This window comes from Orycteropus afer, unplaced genomic scaffold (genome assembly GCF_000298275.1).
Source record: "Orycteropus afer afer isolate SDZICR_OR568_19922 unplaced genomic scaffold, OryAfe1.0 scaffold00169, whole genome shotgun sequence".
Lineage (NCBI taxonomy): Eukaryota > Metazoa > Chordata > Mammalia > Tubulidentata > Orycteropodidae > Orycteropus > Orycteropus afer.
This window is the reverse complement of record NW_006921756.1, coordinates 793,124-813,388: the sequence shown is the minus strand read 5'-3', so window position 1 is coordinate 813,388 and position 20,265 is coordinate 793,124. Positions and strand designations below refer to the sequence as shown.

The window sequence follows — 20,265 nt, the reverse complement described above, 5'->3', positions numbered from 1 at the left end:
GTTTGATATATTTCAGACTGCAGAAGTTGATTAAAAATCTTCAATGTCTTCATCTTTGGCATTACTGGATGGTGGATGAATTTGAATTATCTGGTCTTCCTTACAGGCATATGGCTATTATATTGTCACTGACAGTATTGTACTTCAGGGTAGATCTTGAATTGCTCTTTTTGATGATGGATATGACACTATTCCTTTTTAGTTTGTCATACAAATAGACCATGTAACTGTCCAATTCCAATCCAGAATGGCCAGTACCAATCCATTTCAGCTCACTAATGCCTAGGATATTGATCCTCAATCGTGGTATTTTATTTTTGACAGTTTCCAGTTTTCCTAGATTTATACTTCATGCATTCAACATTGCAGTTACTCATGGATATGTGTAGCTGTTTTTTTCTCATTTTTATTATTCACAAAAGAGAATTAAAAGATGTAGAATGAGAGGGAGGAGAAGCTATCAAAGGAACTTGAAGTACAAAGGAGTACTTGAACTTGAAGTACAATTGGGAAAAGTTTGAGTCTAATGATTTCAGACTTCTTAGCCCAGTCTTAGAAGAGAAGATCATTTTAAGTAGAGAGGGTTATGGTTGATCTGGAATATAGCAGGAAAGAGGACACATTTAAGAAATCACACTGGTTGATTTGTAGTTCACTTTTGTAGATTTAAAAAATACATTTCTCTAATAAAATAGTACATGTTGACATAGTGGTTTTCTTCAGTGGGCAGCCAGCTCTAATAGAATTTAAGATTCGGTTGGAATAAAATTGGAGCAGAGATGTTGGTATCCTGTTGGCATGTAATGCTCTCCAGTAAACTTTCTATGATACTGTAACAAAAACCCAAGATTGTATGTTCCCTGAGATGGCAGTGTTAAATACAAGGCATGTGATGACAACTTCCAGGAAGCCATGAGTAATCTTTGATAGTTAACCTGGCAGATATTTAGATTTTTCAGTGTAAGAAAAAAAAAATGAATCTTCATTCTGGTTAAAACACTGCCTCTCTTACCTGTTTGTATGTTCTCTTTGGAGACATTGTAGGACAGTGAAAAAACAATTTCCCTTACTGATTATCTTGGGCAAATTGTATAACTTCATTATTCTCATCTGCATTCTCTGTAAACAAAGAGAACATAGTATTATAACTGATAGCATTAAGGATTAAGTAAGATAATATGATGAGCGTCTGGTATGTGGTAGGTACTCAGTAGATACCTTCCCAAAGCCTGTAGTGCCTTCTTTAACTCCCCTCAACCAAGAAAACACCCAGGAAAGGAATTCTTTTCATTCAGACCTTTCTTCCCTCTCAGGTTTCTTGTTCTAACTTTTCTGTTCAAGACAAACAGAAGCTTTTCACTTGCTTTAGCGCCCTACTCCTTTGACTTACCTTATCTTTCTTGGTCTCCTCAGTGCAACTGAATCAGGAAAAAAAAAAGTGTTTCAATTACACTGTTCCAGGTATACTGTAGGACCTCTGGTAGCATAGTGCCTAAGGCACTTGACTGCTAACCAGAAGGCTGGCGGTTTAAACCCACCAGCTACTCCTCGGAGGGAAGGTTGGGCAACCTACTTCCGTAGTGATACTGCCTCAGCAACCCAAGGAGGGGGTTGCTATGAGTCGGGTCCAGCTCGATGGCACATAACAACAACAACAGGTCCACTATGCTGCCGTCGTAGTTGGAATGAGAGCCAAAGAATGGACACACAGGCTCCTTAGTGCTGAGCAAAAGGCCTCTGGATTAAATCAGAATTGTACAGCGATTGCCATTCCCCACCCTAGCCTGCAACTAGCCTCTTTCCTCAAAAGTTGTAGAAACCAGCATTTTTCTTTTACCTTAGTGGGATTTCAGGGTTATATCTGAGGTTAACAAGCCCACCATAAATGAAAACATTTTAGGTCCAGATATGTTTGCCAGATGCTGTATATTATATCTGCCTCTCGAACTCACAAGCCTATGAAATGCTTTAAGAAACAGCTTAGTAAAGAAACCTGTTGTACTTTGCTCACACCAGCATCTCCCAGGCTTACTGAACTAGAGCTCTGTTTTAGAAGAATACTTACTAACATCTCATTGGTCTTCAGGTTCCCATCTGCCTTTTTCCTTCAGGTGCTAACCTCAGAAAGAAGTTGCATACCTCCCAACTGTGTTGAGATGAGTAAACTCTGGGAACTTATGTTCCCATTTCTTGAATGTCACTCTTTGGTTTATGATCTTTTTAGCAGAATTTCTATTTGCATGCTTGTTTGGACTGATTTGTTCTTTTCTCCCATGTAGCCCAGTACATGGAAAGCTAACAGAATGGAACACAAATCAGGATCCCTTTCTTCTAGTCGGGAGTCTGCTTTTACCAGTCCAATTTCTGTTACCAAAACAGTGGTTCTGGCTGGTGGCACAGTTCTAAGCTCTCCCAAAGAGGTGAGTGTGGGCAAAGCAGGGCAGCCCTTACTGGACTTGTCATTTTCTGTTTACTTGTGCTGAGGTACGCATTGTGACATGTATAGCTCTAACTCTGCTACTTGTAGCTGAGCTCAGCTGAAAATTCTTTCTTTACTCATGTTTCCTATTAGCATCTAGACATGGGCAGTAGTTGGATGTGGTAGTTGCTTTGTGATGGGCCAGTGTTTGCCTATATTATCCTGGCATTCTGCTAGTGGCTATGGGAAGATTAAAGGAGGTGTTCTATCAGCCAGGTTCCCTGGTTGGTACAGGTGGTTAAAACTGGCTCAGCTGCTAACCAGAGGCACGTTGGAAGAAAGGCCTGGTGGGTGTCTTTCTGAAAAATCAGCTTTTGAAAACCCTGTGGAGCACAGTTCCACTCTGATACACACGGGGTGGCCATGAGTGAGAATCACATGCATTGTAGCAGGTTTGGTTTGTTTTTTACATTGGCCAGTCTTAACTGTAAAAAGCGTACAGAACTAAACTATGAATGGGATTTTTTTTTTTTTTTTTTTTTTAAATAAAATAGCAGAGTGATAAATAGGCTATAGATTCTGGGAATCAATGCAATAAAGAAGTAACTCAGAGAATCCCAGTTCCTGCTCTTTGGTTCAAAAGCAAACTGTTTGTGGTGTTTGCCCAGAGTCCCTCCAGCACCACCCCTCCAATTGAGATCAGCTCCTCTCGTCTGACCAAGTTGACCCGCCGAACTACCGATAGGAAGAGTGAGTTCCTGAAGACTCTGAAGGATGACCGGAATGGAGATTTCACAGAGAACAGAGACTGTGACAAGCTGGAGGATGTAAGAGCAGAGGGGTTTTCTGGGACAGCATAGGATGAGGACAGGAAGGGCTTTGCCAATGTTTTCCTTTGTTGTATATCTAGTTATTTTTCTTAAGGTATGACACATTTTTTAAATGTACAGAGATTTTTATTTTTAATTCTTCCTGTGAATTCCTGCCCCGTAGCTATCTCCCTGTGCAAATACTGCCCTTCTTATGTCCCATGATTGATTGATCTAAGGCGTATACCTACCTGGTGTAAATGTTCACCTTATATGGCTGTCTATCTTTGGCTAGACGCCATAGGAGTTCAATTCCAGGCCCAAAAGGTAACTAGGGGCCGTAGGTCTTAGTGGTTTCACCGATCTCTATCAGACCAGTAAGCCTGATCTTGAATGTACAGAGATGTCTGTCTGTATACTAACAGCCTAGTAGAGCCTGGAGGAAAGTGAGTTTAATCCTTTATTCAGCAGAAATAAGTAAGAGGTTTGTTTGTCCTGCAGTAAGAAGCTTCAGAGTTAGACAGTGCAAGAAGTGGTGTCATTAGAAAATCATTACCTTTTGGTCACATTGGAATAGGATGGTTAGGTACCTCTAGGCATTCTACCCGTGTTCTATTTAGGGAAGACATATCTGTCCCTTTTTTTAAAGCTTCCTTAGAAATCATACTCACAAGTTCCACTTACATATTTCATTGGGCACCTAGTCAGATGGCCTCTTCTAGCTGCAAGAGGAAAATAAGCTGTTTTTAGTTGAGCACATTGGTTTCCCCTGTCAAACAATCAAAGTTGTGTTAGTAAGGAAGAATAGGGAAGGGATGGATATTATTACATAATTATCTGCTTGTTTCTGACATACACTGAAATTAAGAAAGGATGATTGTCAGTTGGTGTCCTTTGGAAATCTTAGCAAGACCTCATTTTTAGGTTTTAAGGAAAACCTAGGACTTGAGGCTGTCTTCTGGGAAGCCCTTTCCTAGGTTCTGACTCCTCAAATCTGTGGGTTGCTTATCTTGCTACAAAGGACTCTTAAACGAAGTGGTGTTTTTTTGTTTTGTTTTTGTTTTTTCCCCCCTTTCCCTTACAGCAGTTGGAGAACAACAGTACACCTGAACCAAAGGAAAATGGAGAGGAAAACTGTCATCAGAATGGCCTTGCTCCCCCTGTAGTGGAGGAACGAGAGGTCCTCTCACACTCTCTGGAAGCTGAGCACAGGTGAGTGAGGATCAGATCACAGGGCATGCTACGTATGACCTGCAAGGACCTTGAACACACTTGAGGCACTGTCTCAGACCAAGTCTGGTATACAGAGAGATCCAGCCAGCCACATAGCTTGTTCTCTCGGTGTGCCCCACCTTGTCCTTTGTCCCCTGAACATTTCCTTTCAGACTCAGCCAAAGTTTTGACACACTTTTTCCCAGTGCTTTCATATGGTTTACTTTCAGACTCAGTCTGTGGCTCCAGGAGGAGATGGGAGGAGAGAGAAACCTGTTTCCTAAACTTGTGCTGGCCCTGTAACAATCTCCTGGCTCCAGATGAACAGTTACCATATGACTCCTTTCAAGAGTCTTAGAAAGCACGACCCTTATGTGGAAAGTGTTGTTTGCATGAGGGCCTGGAACACAGCGCAGCCAGCTGTCTGGGAAGTACACAGTAGTTGGGGCTTGCCAAGTATGGCAGTACTTTCCTGAAAGGAGGCTCCTATCCAGAGATCACAAGGTTTTGATGGAGTGCACGATGCAATGAAATTGAAAGAGAACTTAGATACACATGTGGACATGTGCTAAGTTGTCTTGCAAGAAATAAAAGTGAGATTTCTTTCTTTGTTTTGATCTATGGGCCCTTGTGGTGTTTGGCTCTTTTCTGCTGCTATTACTGCCTGTATAGTTCCTGTTAGGAGCTCTGGTAGCATAGTGCCTAAGGCACTTGATTGCTAACCAGGAGGCTGGCGGTTCAAACCCACCAACCACTCCTCGGAAGGAAGGTTGGGCAATCCTACTTCCGTAGTGATAACTGCCTCAGAAACCCAAGGAGGGGTTGCTAGGAGTCGGGGCCGACTCGATGGCAAATAACAACAACAACATAGTTCCTGTTCTCTAAACTGGATATACCTTTCATCTCCTAATTTAGTTATGAGCATCTGATTATCAAATTAAACCCTGTCTCACTGGGTAAAAGAGGAAAAATCAAGTTCCTACTCTCACTTTGGGAGCTTTGGGGGCATAGTGCCTAAGGCATTTGACTGCTAACCAGAAGGTTGGCAGTTCAAACCCACCAGCTACTCCTCAGAAAGAAGACTGGGCAATCTACTTCCGTAGTGATACTGCCTCAGAAACCCAAGGAGGGGTCGCTATGAGTCGGAGACGACTCAAGGGCACATAACAACAACAACTCTCACTTTGCAACACTGCCCAGTCTTGTACCATGTTCACAAATGTTGCTGTTTGAGCCTATTGTTGCAGCCACTGTGTCAGCCCATCTCATCGAGAGTCTTTCTCTTTTTTTGTTGACCGTCTTCTTCACCAAGCATGGTAGTGTTCTCAAGGGACTGGTGCCTCTGACAACATGTCCAAAGTGTGTTTAATTAACTCTTGCCATCCTCAATTCTAAGGAATGTTATGGCTGCTTCTTCGAAGACAGATTTGTTCGTTCATTCAGCAGTCCATGCATATTCAGAACTCTTCACTGAGAACATAATTCAGAGGCATCAGTTCTTGACTCTTTCTTACATTCCAGCTTTTGCTTGCATAATGAGGCAACTGAAAGTACCATGGCTTGGGTCAGGCATACCTTAGTCCTCGAAGTGACACCTTTGCTTTTTAACATTGCAGCAGATTTGCCCAATACCATACATCATCTAATTTCTTGACTGCTGCTTCCATGAGCATTGACTGGGGATCCAAATCTTCGATGACTTCAGTCTTCATTTATTGTGATGTTGCTTATTGGTCCAGTTGTAAGCATTTTTTTTTTTTTTTTCTTTATGTTGAAGTGTGATCCATACTGGATGCTGAAGTCTCATCCTCATCAGAAAGTGCTTCAAGTCTGCTTTGCTTTCAGCAAGCAAAATGTCATCTGCATATCGTAGGTGGTTAATGAGGCTTCCTCCAATCCTGTTGCCATGTCATTCACATAGTCCAGCTTCTTGGATTATTTGCTCAGCATACAGATTAAATAAATATGATCAAAGGATGCAACCCTGATACACACCTTCCCTGATTTTAAGCCACGTAATATCTACTTGTTCTGCTGGAACAACTGCCCTTTGGTCTGTGAAGAGGTTCTGCATAAGCACAATTAAGTGTTCTGGAATTCACATTCTTCACAAAGTTAACCCATCATTTGTTAGGATCCCACAGTAGCCTTTGCGTAGTCAGTAAAAGACAGGTAAACATCTTTCTGGTGTTCTCTGCTTTTAGCCAAGATCCATCTGACATCAGCAGTGATAACACTTGTTCCACATCCTCTTCTGAATCTGGTTTGAATTTGTGCCGGTTCCCTGTTGATGTACTGCTGCAACCATTTTTGAATTATTTTCAGCAAAATTTTACTTATGTGTGATACTAATGACACTGTTTGGTAATTTGCTGTTGGATCACCTTTCTTTAGAATGGACACAGATATGTGTCTTCCAGTCAGTTTGCCAGGTAGCTGTGTACCAGATGTCCTGGCATTGATGAGTGAGTGCTTCCAGAGTTGCATGCACTTGTTGAAACATCACAGTTGGTACTTTGTCAATTCCTGGAGTCTTGTTTTTCACCAGTGCTTTTGGTGCAGCTTGGACTTCATCTTTCAGTATCACTGGAAGTTGATCATAATCCTACTTCCTGAAATGGTTGAATGCTGACTAGTGATTGGTGACTGTGTATTCCATACATTCTATTTTATTTTTGATGACTTCCAATTTTCCTAGATTCATATTTTATACATTCCACATTCTCATTACTAATGGATGTTTGCAGCTGTTTTTTCATATTTTGAGTCATATCACATCAGCAAATGAAGGTCTTAAAGCATTACTCTATTCACATCATTAAGGTCAACTCTACTTTGAGTAAGCAGCTCTTCCCCAGTTGTCTTTTGAGTGTCTTCGAACCTGAGGGGTTCATCTTCTAGCAGTATGTCAGACAGTGTTCTGCTGCTATTCATAAGCTTTTCACTCGCCAATTCCAGCATTTTAGCAACACACTACTCCATCACAGTACAACAAATTAACAGATGAGTGGTGATTAATAGAGATACAAAATAAGCATTCTCGTGATATTCTTGACTTTCATAGTAGTGGTTCTAAAGTATCACCACTTTTTATTGTAGGCTTTTGATAGACATGCTATATCAAGATGAAGAAGTCTCCTAGTCCTTCTTGCTGAGTTTTTTCATTAATGAATGCTCACATTTATCTTTTTTTTTTTTTTTCCTGGATGTACTGAGATGATCATATAGCATTTCTCCTTTAAGCTGTGTGTGCTATTGAGTCGATTGTGATTCACAGCAACACTCCAGGACAGAGTAGAACTGTTTCACAGTGTTTATAGTCTGTAATCTTTATGGAACTCTGAAACTTGCTCTTGAATGGAGAGCAGCCAAAGCAAATGGAAGAAACGACAAGATAAAAGAGCTGAACAGAAGATTCCAAAGAGCAGCTCGAGAAGACAAAGTCAACTATTACAATGAAATGTGTAAGAATTGGAGTTAGAAAACCAAAAGGGAAGGACATGCTCAGCTCTTCTCAAGCTGAAAAAACTGAAAAAAATTCAAGCTTCAAGTTGGAGTACTGAAAGATTCTATGGGCAAGACATTGAATGATGCAGGAAACGTCAAAAGAAGATGGAAGGAATATACTGAGTCCCTGTACAAAAAGAATTGGTCGATGCTCATCTATTTCAGGAGATCAAGAACCAATGACATTGAAGGAAGAAGTGGAAGGTGCACTGAAGGAACTGACAAAGAACAAGGCTCCAGGAGTTGACAGAATACCATTGAGATGTTTCAACAAACAGATGCCACTCCAGAGGCACTCACTCATCTATGTGTCAAGAAATTTCCTCCCATCTTCTTTTGATGCTTCCTGCATTGTTCTATATTTTACCCATAGAACCCTTCAGTATTGCAACTCGAGGCTTGACTTTTTTCTTCAGTTCTTTCAGCTTGAAATGTTCTGCCCTTTTGGTTTTCTAACTCCAGGTCTTTGCATATTTCATTATATTACTTCATCTTTTTGAGCTGCCCTCTGAAATCTTCTGTTCAATTCTTATACTTCATTTTTCTTTCCATTCACTTTAGCTACTCTACATTCAAGAGCAAGTTTCAGTCTCAGATTCTGACATCCATTTTGGTCTTCTCTTCCTTTTTTTTTTTAATGACCTTTTGCTTTCTTCATGTATGATGTCCTTGATGTCACCCCACAACTCATTGGTCATATAGTGTTAATGTGTCAAATCTAGAGATCTCTAAATTCGTGTGGGCCATAATCAGGGTCATACTTTGCCTTTTATAACTTGTTTTAATTGTTTTCAGCTTAATGCTTGAACTTGCGTATGAGCAGTTGACGGTCTGATCCAGATGACACTGACCTTTTCCATTGGCTCTTTCCACAAATGTAGTCAGTTTGATACCTATATATTCTTTCCAGCGAGGTCCATGTGTATAGTACCATTTATGTTGTTGAAAAGGTATTTGTAATGAGTAAGTCATTGGTCTTGCAAAATTATATTGTGTGATCTCCAGAGTTGTTTCTTTCACCAAAGCCGTATTTTCCAACTACTGGTGATTCATCTTTGTTTCCAACTTTCACATTCCAGTTGCCAGTAATTATCAGTGAATCTTGATTATTTGTTTGATTAATTTCAGGCTGCAGAAGTTGGTAAAAGTCTTTAATTTCTCCATTTTTAGCATTAATGTTTGGTGCATAAATTTGAATAATAGTCTGATTATGTGGTCTGTCTTGTAGGCATATGGATGTTATCCTGTCACTGACAGCATTGTACTTCAGGGTAGACCTTGAAATGTTTTTTTTTACAATGAATGTAATGCCATTCCTCTTCAATTTGTCATTCCTGGCATACCAGACCATATGTTTATCCAATTTAAAACAGCCAGTGCCAGTCCATTTCCACTTACTAATACCTGGATCGACCTTTATGTGTTCCATTTCATTTTTTAACTTCCAATTTTCCTAATTTGTACTTTGTACATTGCACATTCCAATTATTAATGGATGTTTACAGCTGTTCTTATTTTGAGTCACGCCACATCAGCAGATGAAGGTCCCAAGAGCTTTATTCCCATCCACCTCATTAAGGTCAGCTCTACTTTTGAGTATGCAGCTGTTCCCCAGTCATATTTTGAGTGCCTTCCAACCTGTGGAGCTCGTTTTCCGGCACTATATCAGAAAGTATTCCATTGCCATTATCAAGTTTTCCTGGCCAATTTTCTTAGAAGTTGATTGCCAGATCCTTCTTCCTAGTCTGTCTTAGTTTTGAAGCTCTGCTGAAAGCTGTCCACCATGGGGGACCCAGCTGGCATTTGCAATGCCAGTTGGCATAGCTGCCAGCATGACAGCAGCATGTAAGCCACCACAGTCTGACAAAGAGGTAAATGGTAGCACTGGGCAACAGAAAATAACCAAGTTCCTACACTTAATTCTGAGCACGCCAGTGCTCCTAGGCAGGGTGGAAAGCTGCATACTGCCTGCTCAAGCTTAAAGGCCTCTTATTTTTCGCCTGTCCTTCTGCCTCTGCCAGGTTATTGAAAGCAATGGGATGGCAGGAATATCCTGAAAATGATGAGAATTGCCTTCCCCTCACAGAGGATGAACTCAAAGAGTTCCACATGAAGACAGAGCAGGTGTGTCATTCAATTACCCATAAATCTTTCTTAGAGACAAATTAACAAGTAGGAGAACCTTAGAGAACCCTGGTTGATTTTGAGAAAACTGGGGGGGGGGGCACGGGGGGGCGGAATCAAGTAAGTATTTAAAACAGTAGAAATGTAGGCCTCTCACTCTGTTTGGGTAGTAGGGATCTCCAGTGGTGGGTACAAAAACCAGGGCAATGGTTAGCATATTTGAGAAAGGAGGATGTTCCTTCATTCTGGCAGTTGAATTGCAAGGCCATGTTCCAAAGTTATGTTCTGTGCCTGAGAGCTCTTTGAACCTTAGGGAAGCAGGTTTATCCTATCTTGCTTCCATCTCTGTGGTTTCCTTCTAGTATTCTAGGCAGAGCTAAGAAACCAGAGTTTGAATTTATTCATTACATGCCTGGATGCTTTCCCTAAATAAGTAAAAATCTGATAGACCCTGAGGTTTATAGCAGTGAACAAGACAAATGGGTTTTCCACGAACTTCATGGAACTTATATTCTGGTGACAGGTATTAAAACATAAACTAAAATTTAAGTTTAAAGGGAGATGGTATACACTGACATAAGACCTTGCTACTTAGAACCATATTCTTGAGAGCTTGTTAGAAATAGAGGATCTCAAGCCCCACCCTAGACATACTGAACAGAATTTTTAAGACTGTTAGGTGATTCATATGTACATTAAAGCTCGAGCAGCCCTGCTCTGTAGGCCCCACTATGATCTTAGACCTGGCCTTTCCCTGGTCCCGTGGATCAGTATAGTCATCAACAGTTATTCTTTCTCTCCCATGCTTCCTCCCACAGCTAAGAAGAAATGGCTTTGGGAAGAATGGCATCTTACAGAGCCGCAGTTCCAGACTGTTCTCTCCTTGGAGAAGCACTCATAAAGCAGAGTTTGAGGACTCAGACACAGAAACCAGTAGCAGTGAAACATCAGATGACGATGCCTGGAAATAGGCATATAAATGCTCACAGTTAAATCTGACCCAGTGAACTCCGCCTGAGTGTTAGGGAGTGTACAAAAGAAGTCGTTCTTTTCCTTAAGTTGTTGAATCCTTCATGCACAAGGGAAATAATCATATCCAAAGAGAGAGCGATTGGCTTGTTCAGCTTTTGTTGTTGTTCTGCCCTGTTTTCTGCTTAATAGAGAGGAGTTTTGTGGTGGGAAAGATTTTTAAATATTTAGAGAGAGAGATATACACACACACAGTATATATGGGGCGACGCACAGGTGGAAGCTGGCAGCGCAGAGGAGACACTGGCCTGCAGCAGCAGCTTCTGCTACCAGCCCCTGGGGCACTCACCCCTGTGCTCAAGCAATCATTGTCAATGACAAAGTGACTATTGAAGTTATAATTGTATTAAATTAATGCTAATAATTTGGATATTTTATTTTATTTTTGGCTGCTCGGGTAACCTTAGCCCTTAACCAAGCAAATGTGGTTTTTCTTTTTTTTTTTTCCTTTCCTCCTTTTTGGGTACAGCTGTAAAATATTTGGATATAGGAAATGTGTTATTCTTGCAGCCTTGATATTCAGGGTGGATTGTAAAATATAAATTTTTGTGAGATTTCAAAGATTAAGATTATTTTGATAACATTATTTACAGATTTAAAAGATGTGGCTATTACAAGTCTGTTATGAGGGGGAAAACTGCATAAAATAACTAACTTGGAATAAATATTTTGCATCAGTTTGGATTGTCTTGCGTAAGTATTTCTTTAAAATTGGATGCAATGCTTTCTTTTATAGAGGAAACAGTTTGAGAGTCTGGAAGAATCTGAAATCAGGCACTCTTCTCCTTTTAGTAGATTCTTTTTTGATGCAGAAAAATTTGTGCAATAAATTATCAGCAATAAAATTTGACACCCAGTTTTTTCTCCAAACCATTTTTGACTGCTTATGATTTTACCCCGAGGACCCCTGGTGGTAAAAATGGTTGAGTGCTCTCCTGCTGACCAAAAGGCTCAGTTCTAACAGTGCTAACCCACCCAGTGGCTCCACAGGCTAAACACCTGGTGTAGTAGCTAAGGTGGTGTGTCAACTTGGCTGGGCCTGGTTGAGTGGCTGGGCAGCTGGTCTTGTTTATTCCCCATGATGAGACTGGCAGTCAGCTCCATGGTAGGATCTACCACAAGCAGCTGAGTAGCTGCTTTAGGGATGTGGTCTGCTTTCCGTATATAAGAAGCATCTTTGGGAATAGTCTCTAGCTTATGGCACGATTGAACCCTGCATGTAGCCGAGTCTTTGTTCAGCAGCCTGCCATGCTCTGCCGATCCTGGGACTTTCATTGGACTTGAATCAGTGGCCTTCCATGTTGTTTGGTAACGTCGGGACTGTGCCATTTTATTTGCCGACCTTGGGTTTGTCAGCTTCAGCAGCCAGTAGCTGCCTGAGTGAAGAGATGCTTTTAGCTTCAGTGGGCCAGGAGCCAAAGGCAGAGCTAAAGCCAAGGTCAAGGGGCTTTCACCCAGCCCTTAGAGCCTGGCACTTTGAACTCGGACTTCTAGCCTCCCAAACTGTAAGAGAATAAACTGTTTGTTCAAGCCATCCCGTTTGTGGTGTTTCTGTAAGAGCGGCACTAGGTAACCAAAACACCTGGCAATGTGCTTCCTTAAATATTACAACCAAGAACACCCATGGGGCAATTCTACTCTGTCACATCAGTCAGTATGAGTCATTGTCTACTGGATAGCACACAACAAACAATAATGTATTTACCAATGTTAGTATGTTAAGGAAGGTCGGTATGACAGGACCATCCTGCTACACAGACCCTGGGGAGAAGGAGCTTGAGACAGTGCTGGTAGGATGGTACTAGTGGAGGAAGCAGGCTGCTTTATTCCAGATATACTTCCCAAGTCCTTTTTATATGTCTTGGGCACTGTCCAAGTCTCTAGGAGATGCAAGAAGTTCACAGCCTAGTGGAGGAAAAAGTTATTAAATAGAAGATGAAACCTTAGGCCAAGGTCTGCTGACAAGTTATACAAGAAACATTTACTGGCACTGTTTGGCCATCCCTGCAATAATTAGTCCCAAATGGATAGTTAGGAGCTCTGCTGGCCTAGTGCCCAAGGCACTTGACTGCTAACCAGAAGGCTGGCGGTTCAAACCTACCAGCCACTCCTTGGAAGGAACATGGGGCAATCTACTTCCCTAGTGATACAGCCTCGGAAACCCAAGGAGGGGTCCCTATGAGTCGGGTCCTACTTGACAGCACATAACAACAATGGATAGTTAATTTAGGGACTAACTAGTAGAGGCCCAACCTTATACTGTAATGGGAGATGAATATAGATGGAACAGACCTGATGGTGTGTGAGAATGATTCTTAATCTGGGCTCTGGGCCAGAAGGGAAGAGATTAGCGGCAGAGAGACCAGTGGGACATGTGCTACATTTTCAAAGGCAGAGACCCTATCTGCCATACGGTATCTATTGCCAACGGTATACTCGCTGCCACTGAGTCGGATCTGCTCGTAAGGACCCCTTTGGTTTCCATGGCAGTATCTTTACAGGAGATCGTCCAACCTTCCTTCCGAGGAGTGACTGGTGGGTTTGAACGGCCAACCTTCTGGTTAGCAGTCAAATGCCTTAGTCACTGCCACCAGAGCTTCTGACAATGGTATAAGTCAGGGGAGCCAGGGCAAATGCAAGTGGTAGTTGAGATAGAGACTAAGAATTCTCATATTTCACTGGATGTGTGATGGAATCTATCAAGATTGTTTAGGAGCTCTGGTAGCATAGTGGCTAAGGCACTTGACTGCTAACCAGTAACCAGAAGGCTGGCGGTTCAAACCCACCAGCCACTCCTCGGAAGGAACATGGGGCATCTACTTCCGTAGTGATACTGCCTCGGAAACCCAAGGAGGGGTCGCTATGAGTCGAGGCCTACTAGATGGCACATAACAACAACAACAGGAGAAAACTTGCCAATTAAATTATTACACTCCATTAATTGTGGATACTGATTTCAGTGTGCATCTTACAGTCAGTGAAATACTATAAAATGAACTAAGATTGTATCATGAAATTATTAACTAGGAGTCAGAAGTAGATTGAAAGGTACCTTTTTCTCGGAATTTAACTGGATTGAGATCATACATTTTGAAACACTTTGTTATCCTTCTGCCGGTGGTACCTTACCCTTACATAGTGTGTAAGTCCTTGTCTTGTTCAGAAGTGTTCTCATTGCACTTGTAGCTAGCTTGGAGCCCCTGCCTCTTATAACCTGACAGATGTAAGTCTTTGCAGATAATGGGAGTAGGAGAGAGTAAGTTTGGAAAGGAGTAACCTTCTAGAGGAGATTCCCTCAGCTGATAGATTAGGTATGTTCTGGCAGCGCTTTCATTTCCTTAGCTGTGCCAATTATCTGCCCCTGACAGCTGAGCTCAAATACACACACATACATGCAGGGAGTGTGTGGGGGGGGAGACCTTTAGCCTCTGGTATGACTTGGTTGTGTACAAGTTGTGGTTGCTCCCAGAGAGGTATGGTGCTGGGGAAAGCTAGCTGTCCAATCTAGGGAGAAGAGTTTCTAGGCAATCCTCCCAAAACAGTGAGGCTACTTCCTAAGTGTTCCCTAGACAAGAGGATGATAACTTGCACTACATTCTGCACTGTGTATCCACTTGAAAACAGAGCAATGACTCTTGACCAATGGGTGGGTGAAACGAGCCCAGCTATTTCAGGTGACAGTTTTCATTCCCCTTTATTAATATGGACAAGAAACCCAACGTGTCTTGCCCAAGCTCATGCAATGAGGTGAAAACAGACTGTGAAGCTTTGCAAGCCAAGTGTGCCCTCCAAAGGTGACCAGGCCTTCCCCGCCCATTCTAAACCTGCCTGGACCTGTAGTTGCTGCCCAGGGAGCTAAGGCTCCTCCCCAAACATAAACCCAAACCCAAAGATCTTGGAGATTTTCTAGACCTCTCTCATCTGTGTTCCTTTCCCTTGCCCTTGTTTTCCACAGGTTTTGGCAGCTAACAGGAAAAGGGTCCCATCCAATGGCCTCGTCCTCCGGGGAGCCAGGGCTCCTGTCCTGTGGGGCCTGTGACATGGTTTTCCATTCTTGGGCCCTGTTGGCCACCCACACCCAGCGCTTCTGCATTGGCCGCACGAGTCAGGAGGTGACACTTGGAGCACAGCCCTCCACAGCCACTGAACTAGAGGGCCCAGAGGTAAGGGCTTCCGCCGTGGCCAAAGGTGGGGTATTCAGGCGACCCTAACCAGGGATTCTCACGTATACCTGTTCCCAGGTTGTGCCACGAGAACCCATGAGCATCTCAGACCTGGAGTCTAGCAAGTCGGCTCTAAAGAGGCTAACAGAGGAGGTACACCTGGCTTTCCATGGGCTGGAAAACTTTAATGTCCTTCCTAAACCTACAGATAGGTCAGATTACAGCAACACAGACCGAGTTCACTGTTAACACCAGGTGCAGCGTCTGCGGCTGTCCCTCCAGGAAATGCAACCCAGGGTAACAGAGTTCCCCAGAGGGTCAGAGGAGCCCTGGAGGCGCTCTGGTTCATTGGCGCCGATTCAGGGACCCACCTCATATGCCACGGGGAGCCCCGACGAGCGGCTGCAGGCGCTGAACTTGAATCACACAAGGCGCGTGGCAGAAATCGAGGCCCAGGGCCGGGCCCTGGAGCGACGCGGCGAAGGTGAGTAAGAAGTTGGGGACCAGGGACCCGCCACGCCGCCTGGCCCTAACGCTGCTCGGACCTGTTCTGCCCGGCTCTTTCACTCCTTCAGAACTGAGCCTTCGCCTCCAGGGGGTGGCCGAGACCCGGGGCGGGATATCTCGCCTATTCGCCCTGGAGCTGGAGCTTCGAGAACTCCGGACTGAAGCCAGGCGGACGCGGGGAGCTCTAGAAGCGCTAGAGGGACGCATTCAACAGCTACAGCCTGAGACTGGGTGAGTTCGGCGGAGCAGGACCAGGCGCCCTAAGAAGCGAGTCGAAGGAGGGCGGAGCGGAAGGGCGGGGCCTGGGCGGAGCTAGACCCCACGAAGCGCAGGCCTACACGGAACTGAAGGGCGGCTCGTGTGAGAGCCAAAGGGGCGGGGCTGCAGGAGGCCCTGCCTCTGGTCGGTGATACCTTCTCTCTGCCCGTCACCTCCGACCCCAGGCCCCGGCCGAAAGCTTTGCGAGAGGCTGAACTCGGTTGCCCAGTGCTGCAGGCCAACCCAGGGACTCTGGCTGCTGAGATCGGGTGAGGTCCGAGGCCCGTGGGCGGGTTTGGGACGAAGCGCTGGATCCGGCGTGTAAAGACGTTGCCTTCTTGTGCACCCTCCTTAGGGCCCTCCGTGAGGTCTACGTTGAGGGCGGGGGCCGGAACCCCGATGTTCTCGGCCAGATGTGGCAGCTACAAGTGGAAGCGTCAGCACTGGAGTTGTGGCGCTCACGGGCTCGCAGGGGTAAACAGGAGGGGCCAGCCAAGAGGGCCTCTTGGAAGCTGTGCTCTTAGAGTCCCTGGAGGAAAGCTGAATGTCTTTGTGGCAGTAACTAGAATGAGCTGACAAGTCCAGCCTTGTCCAGGGATTCGTAAGGCTGGAGATCTGGTCAGAGCTGCACCTGGCCAGCCACCGTTAGATGTGACAGGTTAGACTTGTTCCTCGCAGAAAAAAGAGCAGGTGCCGCTCCGGGGGAGCTTCTGGTAGTAGAGGCCGAGAACCGACGCTTGGAGGCAGAAATCCTGTCCATGCAGATGCAAAGGGTCGCGGGCCCGACACCCTGGGGTCAGTACTTTCCGAACCCTACCGTCACCCCTCCTACGCCAACAAGCTGGGCTCAGAAGAAAGGGGTAGGGCTATGCATGGGAAATGAAACCTGTGTTTTAGCTCCGTTTCCCCGTGCCAGTGTTTGTATCCCCGTGATTTCGCTAATTCATTTACCGGCTCCACTCACTGGGTAGTGGTATCTCAGCCCAGTCTTAGCTTCCTGCTCAGGAACGCTGTAACTTTTCCTCTGCTCCTAGGGCCCGGGAATCTGCCACTCCTGGCTAGTCCCAGACCACGCCGGAGGGGAAGGGGAGATCCCCCACTCCTCCCACCGCCGGTGGCTCCCCCACTGCCGCCGCTGCCACCCTCCACAGAAGCCGCATTTTTGGGTTGCAACGGAAAGGTTGTGAGAACCCAAGGGGTGGGACGGAGTCAGCTCTGCTCTTTGCGGTTGAGGGAGCATGGCCAGCTAGGAGACTTTTTGTTCCTCTATAGCCGCTGCTTTCTGGAAACATGTTTAGGAACCTGGGTCTGGACCCACACCTTCTACCTCCATCTGACGTGCTGGGCCCTGCTCCCTATGACCCCGGGTGAGTCCTGCCCCTTCCTTTGACATCCATCCATGACCTGATCACCAATACTGGTTCAGAGACCAATTAAGGCCAGTTAGGACTGGGAAACTGCCTGGGAGGGTGGGTTGCATGCATGTGTTTACACCAGCATTTTCCAGGGCCGGCCTGGTCATTTTCTATGACTTCCTGAGGGGCCTCGAGGCCTCTTGGATTTGGGTGCAGCTAATGACTGGTTTGGCGAGAGACGGACAGGATACAGGAGGGACCACAGCATTGCCCCCAGCCGTTTGCTTGCCCCCACCTCCAGCTCCTGGGCCCACCGGCAACTGTGCCATCCTTGCCAGCAGGCAGCCTGTACCCAGGTCAGTAGATCAGGGTTATGACTTTGGGTTCCACAATTGAGCCTTTTCTCTCTCATTTTTCAAGTAGTGTCCTTAGTCTGGCAGTTTTCTTGTCTGTATACAGGGCCATTATTAGTTCTGAGGATTGAATCTTAGGAAGGGCATACAGATCTGTTGACACCTTTTTCGGTTGTTCTGCAGACTGCCACCCTCACCATCAGTATCCTTAGTATGCAAGCTGCAGGCCTGGCAAGGGCTAGCATGGGCTAGGACAGCACAGCCGAAGGCCTGGGCCTCACTGGTATTATTTGACCGGGATCAGCGGGTACTAAGTGGCTGTTGGCGCCTCCCACTTCGGTCCTTTCCTCTGGATTCCACCCTTAGCCTTGGGCAGCTGAATGGGATTCCCCAGGTGAGTATGGATGGTGGTAGCTCAGTTTAGTCCTGCAAGATCGAGGTGCAGTGCCACATCAACTTTCCCCAGGCAAGTGAGGCAGAGCTCTTTCTGCGGCTGGTGAATGCAAGAGATGCAGATGTCCAGAGGATGGCAGAGGTCAACCCATCGAATGCCAATGAGTACCAGTACCCACCTCCGGTGAGGGTCCAATTTATGAAAGGGTCAGAAAATGTATAGTTAATAACTAGCCTTTACTGGCCACTTTGTGCCACTCTACCAAATGCTTTCTGTACATAAACAACTTACATCCCTATTCCAAAAACCCACACATTACTGTCAATTCTGACTCATAACAATCCTACATGACAGAGTAGAACTGCCCTGCCCCGTAGGGTTTCCAAGGCTCCAAGTCTTTAAAGAAGACTGCATTATCTTTCTCCTGTGGAGCAGCTAGTGAGTTTGAACCACCAACCTTTTCATTAGCAGCTGAGCGCTTAATCACTGCACCACCAATGCTACTTCACATCCCTACTAGACAGGTACTATTAAGGAGCCCCTGTGATGCAACCAGGTTGCTAACCGAAAGGTTAGAGGTTTGCGACCACCCAGGTGATCAGGAGAAAGAACTCACAATCTGCTCCTGTAAAGATTAAAGCCTAGAAAACCCTTTGGAGCAATTCTGCTGTCACATGGGGTCACTCTAAGTCAAAATTGAGTCTGTGGTGTCCAACATTTAATAGATGAGGACATCAGGCAAACAGGTTTTAAGTGGGTTCACAGTTAAGTAGTCCAGTCAGGATCAAATTAACCTAAGGTAATCTGATGCCAGAACCTGTGCTCTTAAAACTTCCAGTCTTGCTAAGGAGTTGCCTTTCCCTATTCTACAGATGGCCAGCTCATCTTCACTGCAGGCCAGCTCCCTCACCCCCACAGCTGGCTTCCCTGATCCTCCACCTCCTGCACAAGAATCAGATGGAGTCAAAGATGAAGGATGAGTGTGTGGGTCTTCACCACACAGCTCTATCCCACCCCCACTGGGTTTCTGAGCCCAGACACAATGGATGTAGGTATGAATATCTCAAAACACACAGGGCTTAGATTGGGTTCTATTCCAAGACCATCTTAGGGTACAGAGGTAAATAGCAGTTATGAGCACAAAATCTGAGTTCCAACCACAGCTTTACCACTTTCCACAAGTACTTGACCTTTCTGTGCTTGTTTTCTTTTATAGAACAGACTGATTTAAGAATTAAATGAGTATCACATATTTCTATTATTGTCTGGCACATAGGAAGTTCTTTGACATTGACTCCAAAATTCCATCTTTTCAAGTTGATTCAAACTCATAGTGAGTCCACAGAACTGCCCCCATAGGTTTTTCAAGGCTGTTATCTTTATGCAAGGAAACTGCCACATCTTCCTCCTATGGAACAGCTGGTGGGTCTGAACTGCCCACCTTTGGTTAGCAGCCAGGCACTTAACCACTATGCCACCAGAGTTCCTTGAAAAGTGACTAGGGGTATTTTAATTCCAGCTAATGGAACTTGATTTAAGCTCATTCCCACCTGTTCTCTTGCTAAAACTGTCCTTACTGCACTTCCTTCAAATCCCAGCTCAGAACTTCCTCCGAAAAACCTTCCAGACTCTCAAGCACCTCATAAACAGGAAGCTCCTATAGCCTTCTATACTTAGATTTGGGTTAGGGCCTGGCCCAAAGTTCCTCCCAAGTGGGGTCACATGTGACATCTAGCTGAAATTAGATACTGGCCCTGGCCCCAGACTTTCAATCAGAGGAGGTCAAGAGTCTAGGACTCTTAACATTGTGACTACACTGGCCTGACTGGAAAAAAAAAAAAAAGAAGAAGAAGAGCCTCAGCACATGGGCATCCAGTACAAGAGCATCTTCAGAAGCAATATCAAAGCCAGAGTAAGTCTGAGATTCTGAATTGGGGGGGGGGGGGGGGGGAGAGAACCTCCAAAACCCAGGGTGACAGATCCCTCTGCCTTCAACACAGGTTTTAACCTACTGTCCATCCTGTGCTGCAAAACAGCCCTGTGGGTGTCAGAATTACTAAATCCACATATCCCATACTGAACTGCTCTGGGATCCCATTTTAAGATCTTTCAACATAAATCCAGACCAGAAGCCT

The 20,265-nt window shown here is 44.8% G+C and overlaps 2 protein-coding genes across 2 annotated transcripts in view; both read left to right on the top strand.

Moving 5' to 3' along the window:
* GPBP1L1 (GC-rich promoter binding protein 1 like 1) overlaps positions 1-11,042 on the top strand; it is a 38,092-nt gene extending 27,050 nt beyond the window's left edge. Inside the window, exons 6-10 of the mRNA XM_007946675.2 lie at positions 2,280-2,420; positions 3,088-3,246; positions 4,316-4,440; positions 9,969-10,071; positions 10,890-11,042. Coding sequence (XP_007944866.1) covers positions 2,280-2,420; positions 3,088-3,246; positions 4,316-4,440; positions 9,969-10,071; positions 10,890-11,042 — 681 coding nt within the window. The remainder of the gene's footprint in view (positions 1-2,279; positions 2,421-3,087; positions 3,247-4,315; positions 4,441-9,968; positions 10,072-10,889) is intronic.
* A 4,047-nt stretch (positions 11,043-15,089) lies between these two features.
* Positions 15,090-19,110, top strand: CCDC17 (coiled-coil domain containing 17). Its single transcript, XM_042781768.1, is given in 12 exon segments — positions 15,090-15,416; positions 15,519-15,747; positions 15,839-16,001; positions 16,214-16,297; positions 16,384-16,502; positions 16,707-16,823; positions 17,063-17,181; positions 17,301-17,395; positions 17,536-17,739; positions 17,920-18,130; positions 18,203-18,313; positions 19,003-19,110. Coding segments are annotated over 12 exon segments (1,887 nt in total).
* Positions 19,111-20,265: the final 1,155 nt, after the last annotated feature.